Source organism: Crinia signifera, chromosome 7, assembly GCF_055691185.1.
Source record: "Crinia signifera chromosome 7, ASM5569118v1, whole genome shotgun sequence".
NCBI classification, from domain to species: domain Eukaryota; kingdom Metazoa; phylum Chordata; class Amphibia; order Anura; family Myobatrachidae; genus Crinia; species Crinia signifera.
The window spans coordinates 68,715,165-68,739,785 of record NC_139223.1 but is presented as its reverse complement, the minus strand read 5'-3'; the positions used below and the strand labels follow the sequence as shown (position 1 = coordinate 68,739,785).

General features: G+C 40.6%; 1 protein-coding gene across 1 annotated transcript in view; it reads left to right on the top strand.

Annotated features, from left to right (window-relative positions):
* The first annotated feature begins 14,817 nt into the window (after window positions 1-14,817).
* LOC146021198 (uromodulin-like) overlaps window positions 14,818-24,621 on the top strand; it is a 37,180-nt gene continuing 27,376 nt past the window's right edge. Inside the window, exons 1-2 of the mRNA XM_083154993.1 lie at window positions 14,818-14,852; window positions 24,205-24,360. Coding sequence (XP_083011119.1) covers window positions 24,246-24,360 — 115 coding nt within the window. The 5' untranslated portion in view covers window positions 14,818-14,852; window positions 24,205-24,245. The remainder of the gene's footprint in view (window positions 14,853-24,204; window positions 24,361-24,621) is intronic.

Genomic DNA, 24,621 nt, shown 5'->3' with positions numbered 1-24,621 from the left:
ATCAGGCCCAATGTGCTGAAATATTTTTTTTTCTAGAGAGAGACCTGACCTTATAAGCAGCCAAAAGGATTGGAAGATACCAATGACAAAGTATTGTAGGAGGTTCAGTATGAGTGATCTGGTGGGAAACAAGCAAACCTGCTATTTACTGACATTGCAACTCCTCTTCTTGTGCAGTGAGAAGATGGACACAAAAAAGTGAGATGTGTAACCTGAATAAAGTCTATTTCAGCTTTCCTTTTCCTAAGAGTGTTCTATACCTTTGTGTGTTACTGTTAACTCTGGAAGATTTGCTGTGCAGTGCTGTGCGCTGAGCGATCTTGCTGAGTGATTTCAGCAATCTACATTGCTCAGATCACTCAGCACAGTCATCCCATTTGTAGGCCCCATAACTATCTATGGTCTAAGGGGTTTATTCAGACTTGATTGCACGGCAGCGAATTTGCAGACTGCACATGGGTACGGATCGTCGTAAGCATGCGCAAAGCCGTCCTCTGGTAAAAGCCTGCTACTTTTTTTATCGCTGGCAGTACACAAATAAATTGACATGAAGCCACCGTTTGGGGGTGGTGACTAGCCATTTTCTGGAAGTGCCAGAGAAAATGCAGGCTTGCCCAGGCATTCGTGTGACCTCAGCTCTGGCCCTGATCCGACTGCTTCTATCCCAGCCACCGAGTATGTCCTGGGCTACGCAAAAACCGCACACACTAGAAAAATCATTGGATGGTGAGCAGATTGCAAATGGATTTGCAGCAGATCCAGCTAATTTGACATTGACTAAACAGGCTTGCATGGGGTGAGATTTCTGTCAGACTGGGCAATCTAATCGCAGTATGCTGGTAAATCAGGCTGCAGTGATCAGGTCTGAATAACCCTCCAAATTGTCTAATTAAGATTACTATCATTTCCCTAAAAATACCACTTTAATGGACTAGAATAGATCCTGGATATCATTATCCTGTAATAATAACTTGCCAAAAATATTGTGTGGAAGAAAGTATTTTCTCAAGCTGTCTAAAAGATCTCAAATCAAATTAGTTCCAAGCACGTATTTTCTATGTAAAACATTCCAAACATAGGTGTGTCTGAATTGAACAAAAAAAACAAATACACAAAAAAACAAAAAAAAAACAAAACAGTAATATGCAATGAAAGGAATGTGATTAAAATGAGTCATTGTGAGATTATAATTTTTTTCTGTTGTAAAAAAAGGTTTAAAGCTGGATACACATTAGACCATCTGCAAACAACGCCATTGTCATCAACAACTTGTCTTGAACTCCTGGACAAATGATTTAGGGGGTCATTCAGACCTGATTCAGACCTAATTTGCAGAGCCCTGTGATAAGGTAATCACCGGCCAGCCAGCGTGAATTCTCGCCATGCACTAGCCTGCAAATTGCTTAGCACAGGTTGCAAAAAATTAGCTGGATCGTGGATCCACTGCAAATCCATTCACAAGCTGCTCACCATATAATGATTTTTCTAATGTGTGTGTAGTCTGTGCATAACCCAGGTCTTACTCGACAGCTGAAATAGAAGGGGCCGGAGCTGAGGTCACTCTCCTTCCCTTCAAATGTCTGGACACGCCTGAACTTTCCCTGGCACTCCCAGAAAATGACCGGTTACCACCACAAAGGCCGGCTCCCTTTTATTCAAAATGCAAGTAGCAGGTTTTTATCACAGGAAGGCGTCGCACATAAATGCTACGAGCTGTGCACATGCACAGTCTATCATGAATGGCCCCACCTGTAAATTCACAGCCATGTGATCAGGTCTGAATAACCCCCTTAGTTCATATAAACTGCGTGATGCTAAATACGGTATAGTGGCCACATCCTGGAGTATGCTGTCCTGATGTCGGGGATTCTTCAGACCTGATCATTTCTCTGCGATCAGATAGCCACCGCCCTGAGTTAAATCGCACCCTGTGCAAGGCATCGCAAATATCGCAGATCGGCTTTTAGTTGCAAATCCATTCACAACTCACACACCATCGAAGTCTCCCACTGTGCAGTCTGTGTGGAACCCATGAAATACTCAGCTGCTGTGATAGAAACAGGCTGATCGGGACCAGAGCTGATGTCACACACCTTCTCAGGAAATGCCTGGGCACGCCTGCATTTTCCCTAACAGTCCCAGAAAATGTCTGGTCACTGCCCCCAAACTCCAACTTCATGTCAATTTACTTGTGTACAGCTAGCAATTAATCGAGGGATGGCCTTGAGCATGTGTACTACAAGCCATATATGCACAGTCAAACAATAATCATCCAAGCTGCAAAATCGCAGCCCAGCTATCAGGTCTGAATAACCCTCAGATCAAGCTGCATGCACAACCAGCCTAAAGATGCAATGAAAGACTCATGGGAGAACGGGGCAGTTCGCACACTGGACATTGTAACCAATTTTAACCCTTTGAGTGCCAAGTGAATTTGGCAAAATAGGTGAGAAATTTGCCAAGCAAACATTTTTATTCATCATAATGGAAAAACAAGAAGAGAAAGAATGTCCTTATGTAGGTGCACCAAACGCTATTAAAATGTAACCTTTATTGAGTATCATAAAATTGAGAAATGTAAAAACAAAACATATGTGAAAAAACTAGTGTTTAAAATAAGGTGGCGGGCAGACGACACAATAGACTTTATAAGAATGCTTATAGTTAAACCTAAACCAATGTTAGCAATAAAGCTTCATAGAGAAAGTGAGGTGCAGCATATAGCGTGAGAGTGCAGCCCAACCAGTCCAGGGGCACCGCACCCCATACCACTGTTACCCTAAATTGGGTCTACAATTAGCCAGCAAGGAGCCACATGATAATGGCTCCTATCTTGGTATATCTGAACTAAGAGCTACCTACCTTGGAGCAACCCCAGACTACTCCATGTGGCATATCAGGACCTGCATCTCCGCCTAATGCAAGCTCCTCTCTGCCTCTCACAACATACATACAGATAGTGGTAGATGCTCAAAAATTAGTTCAGTAATACTTTTCAGGTGCATGCAAGGGAGGGGTTAATGCTTAGTAAGTAACAAGACATTGGTTCCTCCAGCACACTGAATAGTATTAGTAGCCAATCTTGAACACTACATGATAATAGAATTCCGAGATATTGGTTACATATACCTGCGCAGGTGTATGACATGCCCCCAAGCCGCGTCAAGGCTTCTCTGTATATTGGGGGTCCCTAGCGCTATATCTAGGTGCAGGGTGTGGCACCCCAAAAACTATCATAAGCTAGGAGGCCCAGTGCGGCATGCCAGTGAGATAGTGTTTGGTGCACCTACATAAGGACATTCTTTCTCTTCTTGTTTTTCCTGCAATTTTTCATGTCCAATGGTAGAACACCTCCCAACAATAAGTACTAGAAATTTAAACATTTGTGGGGGTCCACTTATCTATATAAGGGTCCTGTGTGACTGGCATCCTCTCCTCTGTTGCTGTAATTAAAGGGTGCATTTTGTTTCACATTCTGGCCAGTCAGCACGGATACACAATACAACTAAGCCTATTTTTGTCTTAACTATCGATAATATTATTGATCATATTCTATCTTAGTTTTAAAATTTGCAACCCGACTAGGACCTGACTACAGTCCCCCTTATTTGTAATTCTGAAGATATTTGACCACATCATGTCCAATCGGGAAGGAAATCCCAACTCGGCACTGACTTTCAGTCTTAGCCAGGAACTGTACAGGAGGGAAATTTGCTTCAAAGGAAAGGAAGTAATAAAACATGAGGACATGCACTGTAAGTGGAGGGAGGTAGGTTCAGGGGAAATGTTAGAAAGAATTACTTCACAGAAAGGGTAGTGGATAAGTGGAATAGCCTCCCATCAGAGGTGGTAGAGGCTAAGACAGTAGAACAATTTAAACATGCTTGGGATAGGCATATGAATATCCTTACAAAGAAATAAGGATTAAAAAGGGTTGAGATTACCTGAAGGGTAAAAAAAGGGCAGACTAGATGGGCCAAATGGTTCTTATCTGCCGTCAAATTCTATGTTTCTATGTTTCTATAACTGACAAACAGGCAAGATATTACACATATTAACACTGCACAGGATGATTGGTTTAACGACCTACACCAACTGAAGTTTGCCTTAATCAAACAATCGAAGACGTTTTTAGAACTGATAGGAATCCTTATTAAACATGATGACATACTGTAATACTCAACAGTTATAACACTGAAATCACCAAACTGAGCAAAAACTTAAGGATTTTGAGGGTTTAGAAAAATAAAAAATAAAATACCATAAATTCAAACAGGAAATTGAGACAATGGAGAAGGAAATCATCAGCAGAAAGAAAAATAAACTTCAGCGAGTCAGAAATTATTTCTTGTCCAACAAAGTGTATCGGTGGAACAATCAAAATAACAGGAGAAGAGCTCCGTCATCAAATCCCCTACACTACAGCACTTCAGATGTTGATTCCTCCGAGAATGAGTCAGTTTCAGACACTGCGTCTAGGAGTACTCAAAGGGATTTTTTTAGGGGTTAAGCCCCAGAGACATGAGAGACAGCCTGGTTTGGGATATCACAGGATGAGGAGGGGGAAGAAGAAGGCAAAGAGAAGTGAGAGAATGGAGAGAGGATCCCAGGAAATACCGAAGATACAAGAAATAAGTGATCCCCACCAAGACTCCCTTAAAATTGTGAACCTGTCTGACCATACTCTTACGGCAGCACAGACACAAGTGTTACAAAAAGGCCTCTCCTTTTCCCCCACAATGACTTTTAATCGATTTACAATAGAGGATGTCAATTTATTTGCCAGAAATTTTTTATTGAAAAAATTATTTTCTGTGAAAGAGAATGCTACCAGAGACTTTGCGTCCTCTATTGATAATCTGGATACATCAACCAATTCTGGTTGGTCTTCAATTCAGAGGATGAAGCTATGATCACAATCCTTGAGAGTCTCCAGGATGATGATAATTCTGAGATGGGTGACAGAGACAGTAGGGCAACAACTGATACAGGTGTTAAAGCACTGAAAAAGAAATCAAACTTTTACCCTAACTTTGCCCAGTAGTAAAAACTTACCTGGATTTGGTCAGCAGGGACCTGGATCATTTGGAACGACCAAACATACTTATCAATATGAGTACAATTTCAACCGAGCAGAAAGTGAGGCAATAGAAGAAATCAGATCTTGGGATGACATGTCATCAAACCGTCAGATAAGGGCAGGAATGTGGTCCTTTGGTCCAGACAAACATACATCGAGGAATTGGAGCAACAACTGAGAGTCATCTCCTGTTATAGGAGACTTACCTTTAATCCTACTCAGGACTATATGGAGATGTACACCAGAATAGTTGACTCTGTCACCTGCAAAGGTATCATGATGAAAACCCAATCTGACTTCCTCCAAGTAAAAGTGGATTTCCCAAAATCCACAAAAATGAGAAGACACCCCCCGGATGACAAATTGTATCTGGGATATGGGGGCTCTCTGAAAGGGCAAGTTAATTTGTGGGTGCCTATTTGAGAGATAACACTCAGTGAAGAATCATGGATCATCACCTGCGCCATTGAGTCTTTACACTAGTATTCATCATCACTTTGGACTACAGGCAGTACAATATTTTATCAGAATGGATAAAGAAAATGATCTTCATGACCTGATTACTACTACTGAGATTAGTCTTAACAAAAAAATTATTTTGTGTGCAATGAGAATTGCTACCTCCAGGTATGGGGGACTGCAATGGGGAGCACTTGTGCCCCAACGTATGCAAACCTGTACCTGGGGTGGTGGGAGCATGAGGTCCTATTCAATGAAAAGAAAGAAAGATTTACTAACCACATCTTACTTTGGCTCCGCTATATAGATGACCTCCTGATTATTTGTGAAGGAGAGAATGGTCTTTTTATGGAGTTAATGGATATTCTGAACTCCAATAATCTCAATTTACGTTTGACGTACGAGATGAGCCAAAAATAAGTTAATTACCTCGACCTTCATATTATCATTGAGGATGATGATGATATCTCGACCGACATGTACCGCAAGGAAACAGTGACTAACTCCCTACTGCACCACAGTAGTTCACATTACCCACCGTTGATTAGGGGTTTCCCAAAAGGAGAATTCCTTCGAACTAAACGTAATTGCTCTAACCACGATACCTACAAAATAAGGTAAATTGACTGATTGACTGAGAGACAGAGGCTACAGCAACAGAACCATAAAAAAAAGCCTACAAAGATACCCATGCATATGGAAGAGATCGGTTGCTGGTGCCTTCAAAGAAGAAGCAGGATAAAGAGGAAGATAAGAAAGTAAGATTCATTGGTACCTTCTGCCAGGAATGGCGAAGTGTACAAAATATTCTCAACAAACACATGGGGGTTCTGAAAATGGATCATGATCTGGCCAAATTTCTTGGTGATAGAGTCCAAATCAGCACGCAAAGAAGTAACAACCTCCAAGACATACTTGTACATAGCCACCGGGACAAGATAAGGAAACCTGTGACACGGCGAGCAGGCTCTTCAAAATGTGGGACATGCAAAGCTTGCATGATTATGGTCCCCCAACAAGAATACACTGATAAATTTTGCAAAAAAAAAATGGAAGATCAGTGACCACATCGATTGAGATACAATTGGGGTAATCTATAATCTACAGTGCCCGTTCAAGAAAAACTACATCGACTAGACCCAGAGACCTCTTAATAAGAGATTAATTGAACACCTATCAAGCATCAGAAATGCTGATTAGGAGAGGAAGGCCATGAAAACTCTCACCCCTGTTGCCCAACATTTCCATAGGTACCATCAGGGTAAATCATTAGGTCTTCAAGCGTATGGGATGTTGAAAATAGACATGGGCATAAGAAAAGGCGACTTGGATAATGAACTGCTAAAACAGGAAACAAGACATATTCTGAATGGACACCATGTCCCCAAGAGGCCTGATTGAAGAGAACAGTTACGCAGCACTCCTCTAAATTTATCCATATTGAATACCCTCTATAACAGATCAATCACATTCATGGACCATAGGTCTTTGTAAATCTTTCCCTGCTTTTCCTTCCTTTCCCCCCTCCCCCCCCCCCCCAAATGTAATATTCACAAGGAAGAGTAGTGACGTGTGTTATCATGACAGTTATAATCTATCTTTTCTGAATCTACTTATAAACATTGTTTCACTATACTGTCTCATATGTACAAAGAGATACTAACAGACACCTTTGGAACTATTCTATCTACCAAGGAGGGATATACATTTTCTCTTTTTCTATTTTTTTATGTCTTAAATAATATCACACGTACTTGCACAGTTGCACAATAAAGAACATTTACTGGCACAGCTGCATAATAAAGAAATATTTTACATACAGGCATGACTTTTCCTATAAAATTGAGTGACCGCATAATCAAGTAGCCATGCACAGAGTTGTTTTATCACCCTGTTTTATCATTCCATATATCTATTCAATTCTACACATCTTGATTAGCAATCTCATCTGATATTATATAATATTCCATATATCTATTCAATTCTACACATCTTGATTAGCAATCTCATCTGATATTATATAATATTTTAGTCTCTTTTTCTTCACTTTATACTTATGTCTTATATGCACTAAATTCACCTTCTCATCATTATTGTAATAATTTCATTTGCACGATTCACGATTAAGATATCACTACAAGTTTTATTATTCGAGTCATGATGACATACTATAGGCATATCATTTTACTGACCAGTCCATGTAACACTGATGCCTCAGCATTATAAAGAAAACATATTTTTAGACTGTTTGATGTGCAGTCTGTGATGATTACAATAACTTGGGGAAGACAAGACACCCAATATACCATAGACAGTATCTACACCAATTTAATATTATAAGGGATACCTTGGAAATTGCTATCATGATAGACACACATAGACATCCATATGTCACACAGATGATATGAGTAACTATGAAATCTTTATCTTCCGTATTCTCCTGATTTGTCACCTCCTGACTTTTACTTGTTCCCAAAACTTAAGACTGCTCTGAAGGGGCATCGATTTCAGGATGTAGAGGTCATAAAGAAAAACGTAATCACTCAACTTCTAAGCTTATCTTCAGAGGACTACGAAGCGTGTTTCCAGAATTTGTACCGCCATGCCGGAGGTGATTATTTTAAGGACTATTAAACGTATGTTTGTTTTTTATTATTCATTCTGTTGTATTAGCCCCAGTCCTGGAATTTAATAGACACACCTTGTATATAATCCAAGCCCCTGACAGGGCAGCAGTTACTAATTAATACTATATATCATCTCGCCGCAGCATTCAGTACGGTACACGTGGCTGCGGTACCGATAACTGGTTACAGCTGCAGGCGTTATATCAGCCGACACACACTTTTTCACATATGTGTTTTTGTTTTTACATTTCGCAATTTTTTGAAACTCAATAAAGGTTAAATTTTATAGCGTTTGGTGCATCTACATAAGGACATTCTTTCTCTTCTTTTTTTTCAGGCAATTTTTCATGTCCAATGGTAGCATACCTCCCAACGATAAGTACTAGAAATGTAAACATTTGTGGAGGTCCACTTATCTATATAAGGGTCCTGTGCGACTGGCATCCTCTCCTCTGTTGCTGTATTCATCATAATGACCTGTAATATTTACCTTATAAAGGAAATATCTTTTTTTACAAAAATTTTTAATTCAAATTTATATAGCAAATGTGAGCGATGCTGGCATTTTTAGCTGATATTTTCCACATCTCTCACAGAAATGTTGGCATTCAAAGGTTTAAAGTCTGAATCCATCGGACTTGGGCACATCATTAACCCTTTGAGTGCCAAGCAAATTTGTCACAAATAGGTGTGAAAATTGCCAAGCAAACATTTTTATTCATCAAAATGACCTGTCATGTTTACCTTATATAGGAAATATTGGGTGAAATTTAATAGAATGAGAGATTCAGGAAGTGAGAGATTTGGTAAGATTTTTTTTTTAAAGCGGCAATCATTTACACTTCAAAATCAATCTGGTTAAATTTCACCTATAATCTTTTTTTGGTACTTGTGTATTATCTGGGCGCCCGATTTTTTCATCGCATGCCACTACTTAAGGCATGCGATGCGATTTTTCATTGTAAAGACACGATTCTTAATTGTATACTCACCCATGGGTGATTTCATACCCCCACTATCCAACTACGCATGGAGTTGATTTAATATAGTGTGGCGAGCGCAGGGAGCCACCGAGCCTGAAGCGTGGCGAGCACAATGAGCCCAGCGAAGGGACGCGGATTACTTTACATGTATTCTGCGTCCCCTCGCGGGGCTCGCTGCGCTCGCCACGCTTCGGGAAAATCAACTCGGTGGCTTCGGGAAAATCAACTCGGTGGCTCGCTGTGCTCGCCACACTATATGAATTAACTCCATGCGTAGTTGGATAGTGGGGGGTATGAAATCACCCCCCATGGGTGACTATACAATTAAAAATGGGGTCTTTACAATGAAAAATCACATCGCATGAATTGTATGCCACTATATTGCATGCGATGCAATACAATGAAAAAACCGGGCGCCTAGATATTACACAAGTACCCTTTTTTATACTAATGTTTTTGTTTGAATTTATATAACAAATGTGAGCAACGCTGGCATTTTAAGCGGATATTTTGAACATCCCTCACAGAGATGCTGGCACTCAAAGGGTTAAAAAAAAATTATCACATCTGTACTCAGCTTTAGGTGGTTAGTGTAATATGTATTTATCCAGTGCTTGCTTACTTGAAAAATTAACTATATAAAATGTACACAAATTGTTTAATTCCTTCTTTTCCAATTTTGTTCCTTGCTTTACATTTTTCCATAAATGAATAAAAACTTACACATGATTGTCTAGATTTAAAATTGGGCCCTTGCAGAACAGGGAAATGTCAGCTACAATAGCTGCAAGCTTTTGGCCACATTGCACAGCTTTGTACACGGTGCATGTGCATATAATTATTTATTAGTCATTCACCATCACCAACTGTTAAAAGGAAGTTCTTCAGCTAATATATTTGAGTTGGATCCTTATGGAGAGGTTCTTTGTCAGCAATATGAGGGGAATCACCTACACTTGCCTCTTTGTCACGGCCTGCCTAAGCGAAATAGTGAGAAGAACAAGACAACCACAAAGAGCAAGCATAAATGAGCACCTGGGCATACATGTTACTTACCTCTCTGCCAAGCGCCAGTGATGTTTAACCATCTTCTTACGCGCATTACAGAAATCATTGGGTAAAGGAATGTGTAGTGCCAACATTTTCTTGCGCATGCCTGGGAGAGAGCAAGGGTCCTGCAAGCAGTCTGCACAGGACCCTCTCCTGTATTGAAGTGCCTCTCTACAGACCTTTAAGGTTCCAATCCACACTGACTCAAGCCAAGGTGATTGTCTTTGGAGAAGTAATAACAACAGGGTCGCCTACTTTTAAAGTCTCCTCTCCGGGAGAAGCCCGGTGAGGAGCCTGTTAGTCGCACTTCAGGGGGTGGGGCCTGACGTAGACGTCACCAAGCCCCGTCCCCAGTACTGCACATCCCGGAAGGGGTGGGGCTAAATTATGCGATTTGCCTCTTTAGCCCCACCCTTCCCCGAAAAGTTGCGATTCGCATTAATTTACCGCTGCTGGCAGGGCGCTTCAGGGAGTGCCACCGGTATCCTGCAGGGTTGCCCACCTTTCCATTTCTTTCTTTATTCTATGAATAATGTCCCCTTTTCTTAACCCTTTGAGTGCCAGCATCTCTGTGAGAGATTTTCAAAATATCCGCAAAAAATGCCAGCGTCACTCACATTTGTTATATAAATTCAAATAAAAAGTGTAAGAACCCCTACAGCAAATGGCTTTGGTGAGTTAGACACTTGCCAGGCCATTCTCTATGGGGAGGGAGGGCCGGGGGTGGACGGGCGCAAAAACAGGGCTTACCCATGGGAACACTGTGTTTTATGGACATCCCCATGAAAACACTGGGGGTTCCCATAGGTACGCGGGTGGGAATTGCAAAGGGTTGCAAAGGCAGGAGAAATCATTCGATGGTCGGCGACCATCAAATGATTTCTCCTACTAGGCTTGCGAGGGGATGTGTTCTATTATTTTGACAAATTTACTTGGCACTCAAAGCGTTAATACACCATTCCATTGAAGATTCTTGGAGTTTACAGTGAACAAGGATGTACAAATATTAGCTGAATTAGACACTGGCAGAATTTATTTTTCACACTTTAACGACATTTTTAAGTAACAACTGTGGTGGACAGTACCACTAATATCATTATACCCTGCTGCAGGGCCGGTGCAAGCCCCCCGCCCGCCCCAGGCAAAACCCCCCCGCGCCGCCCGGGGGGGGACGACTGGTCGACACTTACTACGGCACGGGGGGGGGGGGGGGGTGCGGGCGATACTGCGGCGGGTGCCCGCACCCCCCCGGAGCGCTGTACCTGGTGTAGCTGATATGCAGCTTCCGGGTGCTGCGAGTCACGATCGTCTTATCCATCCTCGCTGAATCCCCAAGGAACCGGCGGCTCGCGCGGGGGCGCAGCGTCTCCATCCTCGCTGAAATACCCACAGCAGGGAGCGGGCGGCAGCATTGATTCACGCCGGTCGGGATGTGATGCTGGTACCTCTCTGGTACCTCGGCGGCACATTACCGCCCTCCAGTGGCCGGCGCCCTAGGCAAATGCCTAGTCCTGCCTAGTGGTGGCGCCGGCCCTGCCCTGCTGAGAAGGGGGAAGAGGCAGCAAGATATTAAAATCAAACTGGTTTTGCAGTGTAAATGATTACCGCTTTTAAAAAAATTGAGATTTCTTACCAAGTGCCAGATGTATCAAGCTTCAAAAAGTGATAAAGTGGAGAGTGATAAACAACTAGCCAATCAGCTCCTACCTGTCATTTTTCAACCCCAGCCTGTAACATGGCAGATAGAAGCTGATTGGTTATTGGTTTATCACTCTGTATTTTATCACTATTTGAAGCTTGATGCATCTGGTCCCAAATCTCTCACATCTCTCATCCTATTAAATTCCACCTAGGCTAATCACATGTAGCTCCCCCTGCAATGCTGCTAAACACACATTTATGGACACTCATGGACTCGCCATTCATACTGTCCATTTGCATATAATAAAGGTTATACAAATGGCATGTAGGATCTAATGCTCATGGCAGCTTTGGTTTTAGGTTGCCCAGTAGTACAATGTACATAAAGTAATGGTTCCATCAGTAAGTTACATTGGCACAGCCATCTGGCAGTCACCTTAAGAACCTTACCTCCCACAGTACATCAGGACTGGTGATAGCTAACAAGCATGGATAAATCATGTAACTTTATTCCTTAGCTGTCACCCCTCCCCCACCCCTACACACAAACACACACACACGCACGCGCGCACAGCCACACACACACACACGCACACACACACGCACGCGCACGCACACACACACACACACACGCACACACCACCCCAGTCCTGGAGCCCTAGGCTGCAGGCTAATCAGCCTATTGGTTAATCAGGCACTGAGTACAGGTAGCATTTCACACAACCAGCATCCTTGGGCCTGTGATTTGGGAGTCCCTGAAATGCTCGTCACCAAGAAAATGACATCACGTGGAAAGTCCTGTTATCATAGTGGATAAGTGATTAAGGATGTGTTACCGCATGTGTGAACAGACCCCAGAAAGCATATGAGGTGTTTAGGAATCCTAGGGGTTAGAATCATTAGGTTGACCACTGAAGTTCAACATGGCTTGAGGTCAACAGGGTCATTAGGTCGACACAAGCATTAAGTCAACATGGGCATGGTCAACAGTAAAAAGGTCCACAAGGGGTTTTCACATTTTTGTCCCGAATGTCGACACTGTTAACATGGACAGCATATCGGTGCATCACGTCCCCTTGCGTGGCTCGTAGCGCTCGCCATGCTACGGGCCCGGTGCCTCGCTACACTCAGCACACTATTCTATTCTCCCTCCATAGGAGAAAAAACTGTGAAAAACCCATGTTGACCTTTTGACCGTCAACCTTGCCCATGTTGACCTAATGCTTGCATTGACCTAATGACACTAACGACCTAAAGCCATGGCGCCCTTTTCAAGGTGTCGACATAAGGCCTGTTGACTATCAGTGGTCAACCTAATGTATGCCGACCTTCCTTTGTTTGACCTAGTGACCGTATACCTTTTACATCTTACACAACTATCCAAAACTCAAGTCTCGGAAGCTATGTTCCAGACAGTATGAGCAATGAGAAATGTATTCAGCAAGCCAGCTGCAAGCAGCACATTAGTACTATCTAATCCTTTAATAAGCCTTATTTTAGCAAATTATAAGCATACATTTTGTTGTATGAGTATGACAATTGCCATGCTTACACACAATAGGACAATGTGTATGCTGAGATTTGCCAACATTCTATGCTCCAATGGCTAAACTTTGTATAACAAATACTTCCTTATACTTGCTCTATATATATGGGTTGTGTTTGTATGTGCACACCATTAGTACAGAGATACAGGCTAACTGAGACGTTATAGCATATAACAGCTTAACCTTTATCACTGATACCGTACGTGGTGTTCTTGCCATGAATCTCCAGTATTTCATCCTGTTTCTGTGCTGTGGTTGGACATGCTCTGCTGCAGAAGTGACTATAGGTAAGTAACGCTAAGATACCTAGAAGCATATTTAACAAAATCATTTTGAAGGATATATAGTAACAATCTACAGGATCTGTGTAGCGGATAGTGGTACCCACAGCAAATATCTGCTGCAGTCCCCCATTTTCAGTCACAAAAGCAACCCCATAGAAACATATGGGAGCTGCTGAATTGGGAAATGTAGAAAGTTCCGTAATGAAAAGCTTTCTATTGGTTGATCCTAGTAGCTACGGTACCACATCGTCATATAGGGGGGTATTCAATGTTTTCCCTTATTTCTGATTTGACTATGTAATCCCAGACGTTTTCGCTGGGGAAAACGGCCGGGATTTGCGTTTCCATGCAAAATAGCATGGATTCACTTGTTTCAGAAAGTTAGAAAAATAGAAAGAAAAGCATTGAATAGATTTTATGCCAATTCCATCTATTCTTTGTGGAAACGGCCGCTATTTTGCAATTTTTCCACGAAAAAAGGAAATTCAATCCCTCCCCCCCACAGCGTTAAACCTAAAATCCATAGTACTAAATGTATTTGGATCCCTCTCTATCACAACTGAAGATCATATACGCATAATGTTCATGGGTCTGTGGGCCAGATGCACTAAGCTTAAAAAGTGATAAAATAGAGAGTGATAAACAGCCAGCCAATCAGCTCCTATCTGCCGTGTCACAGACTGTGTTTGAAAAAATGTCAGGCAGGAGCTGATTGGTTTGTGGTTTATCATCTTAATTTTATCACTTTTGAAGCTTAGTGCATCTAGCCCTGTTCGAGTGCGTAAAGTGATATTGTTAATACAACTTTGCTTCTATTCATTTGCCAAGAGTGCTTCTTTTGGAGCCAATGTCCTGGCAACAGACAATATCATCATTCCTTATTGCTGCAATATGTGGTAATAAATTATATTTAATGTTGCAAAAATGTGAGTATTGGTGAATAGACATTGGTTACAAAGCTTGATTTCCTATTCTTGTGAAATACGTAAGTGAAAATGTTCTCTTTATGTGTCACTGCTATCCAATACTAAATCACCAAAATGTCACTAATAACAATAATTAGGTATTAGTAAATGGAAGGTAATATTCAGAGGAAAAGGGTAGATTGTTTTAACTGTAATATTTGTCCTTTCTTTCTGCAGGTTCAACACGTTTTAAGGACAAATGCATTTCCCAAACAGGTATACAGAATACAATCTAATAGCTGCCAAATGTCCCCTATACATTTACTGTATTTCCATTAACTCACTGTCAGCCCCGGCTATTGGAACAGTACATTTCTTCATGGTGTATATAGTATACTACACTGTTTACTACTACTGTATACTACTATATAGTGTAAATGCTGTTTTTCCTATTTGATTTTACGCTATAGCTTTAGTCAGTAATATGTATTTAAGAGGGATATTTCAGACAGAAAATTATATAATAATAAAGTTAATTAAATAACTCATAATGGTAATTGTAGCACACCACAATGCTCTTACACATCTAATGCTGGGTACGCACTGTTGTTCAGGTCCATCTACCACAGCAGGGTTGCCTTTTACAGATTAGAGCCTATAATTTTAATTTGAGACTCAGAGGCGGAACTAGAATTGGTGCAGCAGGTGCAGTTCACTGGGGTCCCTGAGGACGCAGGGGCCCATTGCTGTCCCTGTCACCCTCTTGGTGTCACCCACTTTTTTTCTCACCCACTATTTTCCCTGCCACACTCTGTCTCCCCCTGCCTCTCCCTGCCACCCACTGCCATGGTGCATATTGTGAACTTGATTTGGCATGGAGGAGGGGGCTCAAATTATCTTTTTTCACCTGGGCCCACGACTCACAAGTCCAGCCACTTTTGGGACATACTATACTATGCAAAAACATGTACAGAGTACTGTATATATATCTATATCTATATATATATATATATATAGATATAGATATATATATCTAGATATATATAGATATCTATATATATCTAGATATATATATCTATATATATCTAGATATATATATCTATATATATCTAGATATATATAGATATATATATATATATATATATATATATAGCAATGGGTCTGGCGCTCCCAATAATAAAAGAATCTTGAGCCGGTGCCCTCACAAAAGGGGATAACATGTAGAACGTGGGTGCGGCACTCTCAGCATAATAATGATGCAAAGACAAATTCCTTAAACCAACGTTTCAATTTCATTGTGTGAAATTTTCATCAGGGTATACATAATACAAAAAAACATACCTTATATAATATATCACCACCATGTGAATGCGGCCAGCTCGTACAACCCCACCTATCAGGTGGACAATGATGACATCATCAGGCTGGAAAATTTCCACCAATTCCATACCTTGCAAACCATCACCATAGTAACAAAAATGTAATCAAATACGGGGACATAGAATTTCTGCAGATATAAGAGGATTACGTTATCAGTTACAGCAAGAATTTTTCCTTTAACATTGTAATCACGGTTCAAAGCACTACACCATTTGGCATGGAGGAGGGGGCTCAAATTATATTTTTGCACCTGGGCCCACAACCCACAAGTCCAGCCACTTTTGGGACATACTATACTATGCGAAAACATGTACAGTGTACTGTATATATATATATATATATATATATATATATATATATATATATATATATATTCCCCAATACTTCTCTCGCGCTTATATGCACAATACAAATTGGAACAACTTTAAATGACTTTAAATTCCAATTGCGGCTGCTTAACCACCAGGTTTCCTGAGGGCTAGGAAACAATACCCACAATATACTTCCCAGATGGTGGTATAGCGCCTAGATCAAATGTCCATGTGTCACATCAGTGTTCATAAAACCATAATAGTTGGATTTCCAAGAGGTTCTTTATTCAACTCTTATAAAGTTCAAACAATGTCCCAACGCGTTTCGTCTAACATAGACTTCATCAGGGGAAATAGTTCAAATTCTACAAATACAGACAATACTTCAATTTACATATAATAAAACATGGATTATCTTTATACATAGTTGATAATATCATTAGCCTAATATAAATTATGGAGGTAGAATAAATTGAAATGAAATAGAAAAGACTGAAGAAAGAAAGCGAGTGGTGATGGGAATGGTGAAGGATTGAATATTACTGTGTGGTTGTTAACCTTAATTATTACTTATAATATTAAATTTACTTAAATGATTGTACACTTAAGTGCTTTACACTTCCATAATATCGTTTCAGTGATAAAGTGACTTTCAGTGATAAAGTGATTTTTAAGTGATTTCCGGACTAATACCTTCTTATGAATAACCAGACGTGTTGTGTCTCGTCCTTAGAAGGTTAAGATAGATTACCTAAAATTCCAATACTTAGAATTAGACATGCGGTAATTATCTTAATTACCAATTTTACCCATTTTTATTTTTATTTATATTTATATAGTGTTAGATAGTGCACCAACCTGGAATTGGATCTGCTAACCGCCCTAATTCACTAAGGAGATCCCGAAGTAGCTCTCCTCATAGGGGATTAGAGTTATAGTGTGTTAACCTATAATTAAGAGAGGCTTCTATTACCATCCCTATAGTAGCACCAGTGGTATACTTATAAAAATAGTGAATTTCATACCCAATTTTCTGAAAAAATATATATGTATCTCCTATGATTTCAGTGCAGGACCTAGGGGTAGTGAATAAGTTTTCATAGAATTACTTAATTAATTTGTGAACATATTAGTGGAAATTAGTAATATAGTGATGTATAGCACATACCAATTTTTATAAGTGAAGACTTATACTGTATTATCATCCAATATAGATAGCACCAGATGAGTCCTAAAAATAATTCATACAGAGACATGTTTCCATCGTAGAATAATAGATAAACTGATAAAAAATTCTTAATAATGAAATTATTCTTAATAAAAAATTATTCTTAATATAATTATATATGACACATGTATATTTTACATTTTACATAAAATTATTATATAAGTTCAACTACTGATAAAATCTTTTTACTTGCAAAGAAAGGCAGTAGCAAATTAATGGACCAGGTATTAGCAATTGGACCAGGTTTACATAGCAAGGAAAAAGTTGATTTAGTGACTGAAAGAAGCATCACACCTTACCTCCTAGATGAGCTCCGTCTCCTACAGGAAAATCCACCACAATGAGAGATAGATTGCTGATCTGTTTATATAGCGGGAGGTGGATGATGTCACATCCTCCCATTACCCATGATGCCCCAGTGCAGCCCGGTTTCTAACATCTACCTGGGGACCGTATCCGGGATATTTAAGTTTTTATCCTAGTAACAATCCAAATCGCCCCAAAGGTAAGGGTTCAAATCGGGGGTGTGTCTCGATCCTTCCCCTATATTGTAGTGGCCGAGTAACGCTCCTATACCACCCGGACTATTGGACTTCCGGCTTGCGTTTCAAACAAGCCGGAAGTGCGTTCCATACGATGGTCCTGTGTATCCTCTGATCCCTAATATCCTCCCGCAATGCTCGGACTTGTAAACTTCCGGCTTGCGTTCCATATACGCCGGTAGTGCGTTCCAAACGGTGGCCATCTTTTAGGTTGTGCATCGTATCTAATAGTATTACATCTGACTACAGAACGTAGTATAATATTTCTATAATACTATATTGGGAGGGTTGGGATCCCTACTCCAATAAAGGTATGGCTCCGTTATCCAGAAGTATTAACTTCCAGCTGGCGTTCCACGAAACTTTGGGTAGCGTTCCAACCGGCGGCCATATTTTGGGGATTTTAATATCGGATTTCTGACTTATCCCAGAGTTCATAGAATTTTAGAATTTAACCCCAATTTTAATAAAGGGTTTCTGACTTTTACAATGGCTCATAGAATTTTAGAATTAGACCCCAATTTTAATAGACGGTTACTGACTTTTGCAAGGGCTCATAGAATTTTGCCCCAATATAATAATTAATAATTAACAAAGGATAAATGATAAATAATAACTGGGATATAACTTTCAGTTTCAGTTCAATCTTGAGAGTCATGGTATGCTGGCTAAGCATCTATGTAAAAATATTGTTGGTGATACCATTAGTATACCTAAAATATGGATGTAATCCCAACATGGGGCCGATTTATTCATTTGATGGCTACCTATCTCTATTAATTATTTTAAATCCTATAGGTAGTACTATTAATATATATATAGAAAAGTGGCTACAATTAGTTGATCTTCAGTATTAATAGGGGATTTATAAATGAGTTTACAGTCCCAACCTATCAATGAATTAATAGGAATAGAAACAGGTATATCAAATTGTTTTGTTTGGATGCTTCGGCAATTGTGTCCATGCTAATAAATCAAGAGCTATACCAGGAGGTCAGTTGGACACCCAATTTTGAGTCACCAAATTTTACAAAAACATTTTTTTTACCAAAAAAAGTGGTACAAAAAAGTGGTACAAAAAATGGTTATCTTTGTTTACACCATCTATTATGCACACTGTAATAATTCTTTAGTATGAATCGGAGGTCTGAGTTGGACACCCACTTCAAGTTGTCGAATTTTACCAGAAATAGTTGGCATTGTTAGTACCATTCTAAAAAACAACTTCTAAAACAACTTATAGAAGAAAAGGCCCTGCGTGATACACCTAGTGTTATTCATGATAATGGAAGAAATTCATTATAAAATGCATTTAGACAATACCAGTGTACCCCTATCTATAGTCTAAAGTAGGGGAGGGTTTGGAAGATGTTTTTTCTATTTAATTTTTATTTATATTTATAATTACAGGAAGGCGGTCATTTCAATTGTTTCATTTAGACCTTTAGGGGCCATTGTGTCCAAAAAGAAAATCCAAAAAGATTCTCGTCTGGTTAAGGTGACATCCCTGTCTCCTCCTCTGATATCGGATTTTATGTGTTCCAGAGCTATAAAGCTTAGATTCTTGATATCGGAACCATGATCCTTCTGGAAGTGACAGGGTACACTATGGTTTTGCACCTTGTTCTTGATATTGCGTAAGTGTTCTTGTATCCGTAATTTGAGACAGCGCTTGGTTTTACCCACATAGAGCATATTGCAACTGCATTTCAGTAGGTATATTACGTAGGTGGATTCACAGGTTAGAATTTCTTTGCAAATGTTCACAAATTAATTAAGTAATTCTATGAAAACTTATTCACTACCCCTAGGTCCTGCACTGAAATCATAGGAGATACATATATATTTTTTCAGAAAATTGGGTATGAAATTCACTATTTTTATAAGTATACCACTGGTGCTACTATAGGAATGGTAATAGAAGCCTCTCTTAATTATAGGTTAACACACTATAACTCTAATCCCCTATGAGGAGAGCTACTTCGGGATCTCCTTAGTGAATTAGGGCGGTTAGCAGATCCAATTCCAGGTTGGTGCACTATCTAACACTATATAAATATAAATAAAAATAAAAATGGGTAAAATTGGTAATTAAGATAATTACCGCATGTCTAATTCTAAGTATTGGAATTTTAGGTAATCTATCTTAACCTTCTAAGGACGAGACACAACACGTCTGGTTATTCATAAGAAGGTATTAGTCCGGAAATCACTTAAAAATCACTTTATCACTGAAAGTCACTTTATCACTAAAACGATATTATGGAAGTGTAAAGCACTTAAGTGTACAATCATTTAAGTAAATTTAATATTATAAGTAATAATTAAGGTTAACAACCACACAGTAATATTCAATCCTTCACCATTCCCATCACCACTCGCTTTCTTTCTTCGGTCTTTTCTATTTCATTTCAATTTATTCTACCTCCATAATTTATATTAGGCTAATGATATTATCAACTATGTATAAAGATAATCCATGTTTTATTATATGTAAATTGAATTATTGTCTGTATTTGTAGAATTTGAACTATTTCCCCTGATGAAGTCTATGTTAGACGAAACGCGCTGGGACATTGTTTGAACTTTATAAGAGTTGAATAAAGAACCTCTTGGAAATCCAACTATTATGGTTTTATGAACACTGATGTGACACATGGACATTTGATCTAGGCGCTATACCACCATCTGGGAAGTATATATATATATATATATATATATATATATATATATATATATATATATATATATATATATATATATATATATATATATATATACAGATGGAGAAACCGCACACAAAGAATCTTGTTCTCAACGGTGGGTGCCAAATCACATAATAGGTAACATATGTCTCATTCCCACACAAGGTAGAAAAGTGGTCTGCACACCAGTTTTGCAAAAATGAAAAAAAGCTTTTATAAGCATGAAGGTCAATCAATAGCACATGGCAACATACTGTAAAAAATATTTTACAACAAGTGAGTAGGTTACTTATCAAGAGTCCAATGCACAATGAAGTGGTGATGGGTGTCCTACAGATTATGCCATGTGCTATTGATTGACCTTCATGCTTATAAAAGTTTTTTTTTTCATTTTTGCAAAACTGGTGTGCAGACCACTTTTCTACCTTGTGTGGGAATGAGACACACACATATATATATATATATATATATATATATATATAGACAAAATGTAGATCCAGACTGCGCACAGCCACAAGCTTCAGAAAATAGGAGTGCGTCCTTGGGTCAGGATGTAGTGCAGCTCTCTCCAAATAAAGCCAGACCTTAGCTTTAATTGTCCCAATCACATGTAGAAAGAAATTGGAGAAAAAGCGCAGATATGAGCAAAGTGTAAAACAAATTTTACTAAAAGTGCAGGCTCACATACATCATAGATAACAGCAAACAGCTTGCCACAGTGATATCCAACACGGTGCACCAACGACTTGAATAGCCGGGACCAGCCTTTTCGCCGCCGCCAGGGCCTCCGTGGTCAGGAACTCCAAAAGCACAACGTTGTCAGTTTAGGCCACGCCCAACCGGTTTCGTCATCTGGGGACTTCGTCAGGGGGTGTATATATATATATGAATGAATAAAACAGAACCTGTGAGTGTAATCAGTTCACAATTAGAAGTAATACAAGAAAAAGACTGCCCTAGGGCGGTCAGAGGGCGCTGTTAATGGGATGTGAGTCAAGTGAAGCTGCTACTTAGAGGGACTGAGTAGGTCCCTAAAAATACGAATAAAGGAAAAAGAGAGAAGTAGCGCTTACCAATGAGGAATATCAATGTAAAAAACATTTATTACACATATAAAAAAATTTGCATGAACATGATAGACAATAAAAATATACAATATAAAAGCTCAGGTTGGCCCTCTCTATGTGCCACTGTGCAGGAAATATTGATAGGATCCGTCCTATTTGTGCCGTTTTAGTAAAGAGTCCCAATTGGACCGATGCAGTTCTTTTGAACAGAGATATATTTAAGCTTTCCACTGGATTCAAATGAGCGTGATAGAAGATGGGTATAATTACCACTGACTGTCCCTTGGGAGTCTTGTATACATGTAGGACTGCTGAACAAGCTGTGATCTCCGTAAGGGGGGTGGGTGGAAACTTCTCCGCTTGGGAATCGCAATAACTTGTGGAGAGCCAGATGAATGGTCTCAGTATGCAGCTTTCTCCAAAGGTGGGGAGATAAAAGACGGCTGGTTGGATCCAAAACTGACACGGTGTGGCGATGGCAGTGAGGGGCCTTGAGAGCAAGCAGCTGTCCAGGGGGATCCCGGTCCGCTGCTGCCCGGGGGGATCCCGGTCCGCTGCTGCCCGAGGGGATCTCGGTCCGCTGCCTGCTCGTAGCTTGCCCGTCTCGTGCGGTAAGGGGAGGGGCGCCAGGGGTGGGATGGGACCGACCCCAGCACCCTCCGGCTGCCCCATCAGTCTGGAGGACGGAGCTAGCGTGCTCTGCCCCTCCAGCTTCCTCACCCCCTCCGGCTGCCTCCCATCGTCTCCTCCATCTGCCCTTCCGTCCGTCTCCCGACGCCTCGTGCGCCTCCACCACTTCTTTCCGGGGGCCGAGGATGGGGGAACTCCTTGGGTGGGAAAAAGGGAGTTCCGAGGGAGCTCCGAGTTCGTGCGACCGTCCTCGGCCCCCACCGGATGTAAAAACCCCAATGGGTGCTTTCAATGTTAAATGGCCCCCCTATAAGATTAGTAATTGTATAAGCACCGTAATGGGTGCTTACAATGTTAAATGGCCCCCCTATAAGATTAGTAATTGTATAAGCACCGTAATGGGTGCTTACAATGTTAAAAGCACCTCCACGCCACTCCCACTATCAACGCCAACTCGAAGCGTGGCTAGCGCAGCGAGCCTGCGCGGGGCGGCGGTACCCGTCCTCCGACCTTTTCATACCCCCACTATCCACGCCACCGTGGAGTTGATTTTAGATAGAGTGGCGAGCGCAGCGAGCCACCGAGCCCGAAGCGTGGCAAGCGCAGCGAGCCCCACGAGGGGCCGCGGAATACATGTATAGTAATACGCGACCCCTCGCGGGGCTCGATGCGCTCACCACGCTTCGGGCTCGGTGGCTCGCTGCGCTCGCCACACTATACAACATCAACTCCACGCCAATGTGGATACTGGGGGTATGAAAAGGTCGGAGGACGCGTACTGCCGCCCCTCGCCACGCTTCGGGTTGGCATTCATAGTGGGGGTGGCGTGGGGGTGCATTTAACATTGTAAGCACCCATTAGGATGCTTATACAATTAAAAATCGCATCGCATCGCATGCGGCTATATGGCATGCGATGCGATACAATGCATAAGATGCCATACGATTGAAAACTATCAAATTGCGCCAAAAAAATTTAAATTAGCCATCTCTGACATCTTAGCGGCAGTGGCGCCAAAAGTCTCAGTTTTTTTTTTTCACGTTTTTTTTTTTGTGTCTATGTCAACAAGGACACCGTATATAAGGGTATTGCATCACCTCCTCGCATGGCTCGCCATGCTTCGGGCATGCTCCGTCTCACTCTATACCAACTTGGACAGTAAAATTTGAACCCAGTCGGTCTATACCAAAAAAACAAAAAAAAAACTTGTGTCAACCTTTTTACTGTTGACCATATCCACATCAACCTTAAGCTTATGTCCACCTTCTGTCAATGCTATGGTATGTTGACCATGTCCAGGTGTCGATGTAAGTCAATCAACCTAGTGACTATCCACCAAGACATTGTTGATCCAGGGACTGTATACCATTGTAACTGTAGTGGCTTGTTACAGTACAGGCCCACTAACAACTCTTACTATATACATTGATTGCTGTATATTCTGTGTTTTTCAGTCATGCATTTAGATCACCAGTCTTGTTTATTTCCATATTGTTATGGCACATGTTATGGCATATGACAGAGGTGTGCTGTTTGCCTGGGATATAGGAGTAGCAGAGTAGCCGAAGGCCACACAAGTCAACAACTCTGGTTGAGTATATAAGTACATGACTAAAATAAAGAGGCCAAGAAAGATGAAGCATTTTATTTCATAAGTCCTGTGCAGATAAAGAAACTTTGTAAGCCAATAGTATTAGAGAAATGTTGTGTTTAGTAACTTGCTGACTTTTTTTATACCACATTTACATTTCTGTTCTTTTTCTAGAGTCCTCATCCCTGACCTACCTGGTGGACACAACTGGTTCTATGAGTGATGACCTAGAACAGCTAAAGAAAGTCAATGATTGGATTTTGGACAGAGCATCTGCACAACTTCCATGTAGTGTTCGCCAATATACAATGGTGGAGTTCAATGATCCAAGTAATACAACATTTTCTTTTAACTCAAACTATTTTATACAGATATATGTGTGTGTTTATATAGAGCAACTGTGCGACTATGGAGAGTGGCAATAAGTAGTGCTGCTGGGAGATCTGATGGGGCTTCTTTCTGGGGGTGTTAGCAAGTATGTGGGGTTATTTCCACGTCCCAGTCTAATTCCTGTTGTTCCTTCAAAGTCTGTGGGGGACGTGGCCACTCCATCTTGGGCAGAGGCTGCTCACAATTGGGAGACTGGCCCGA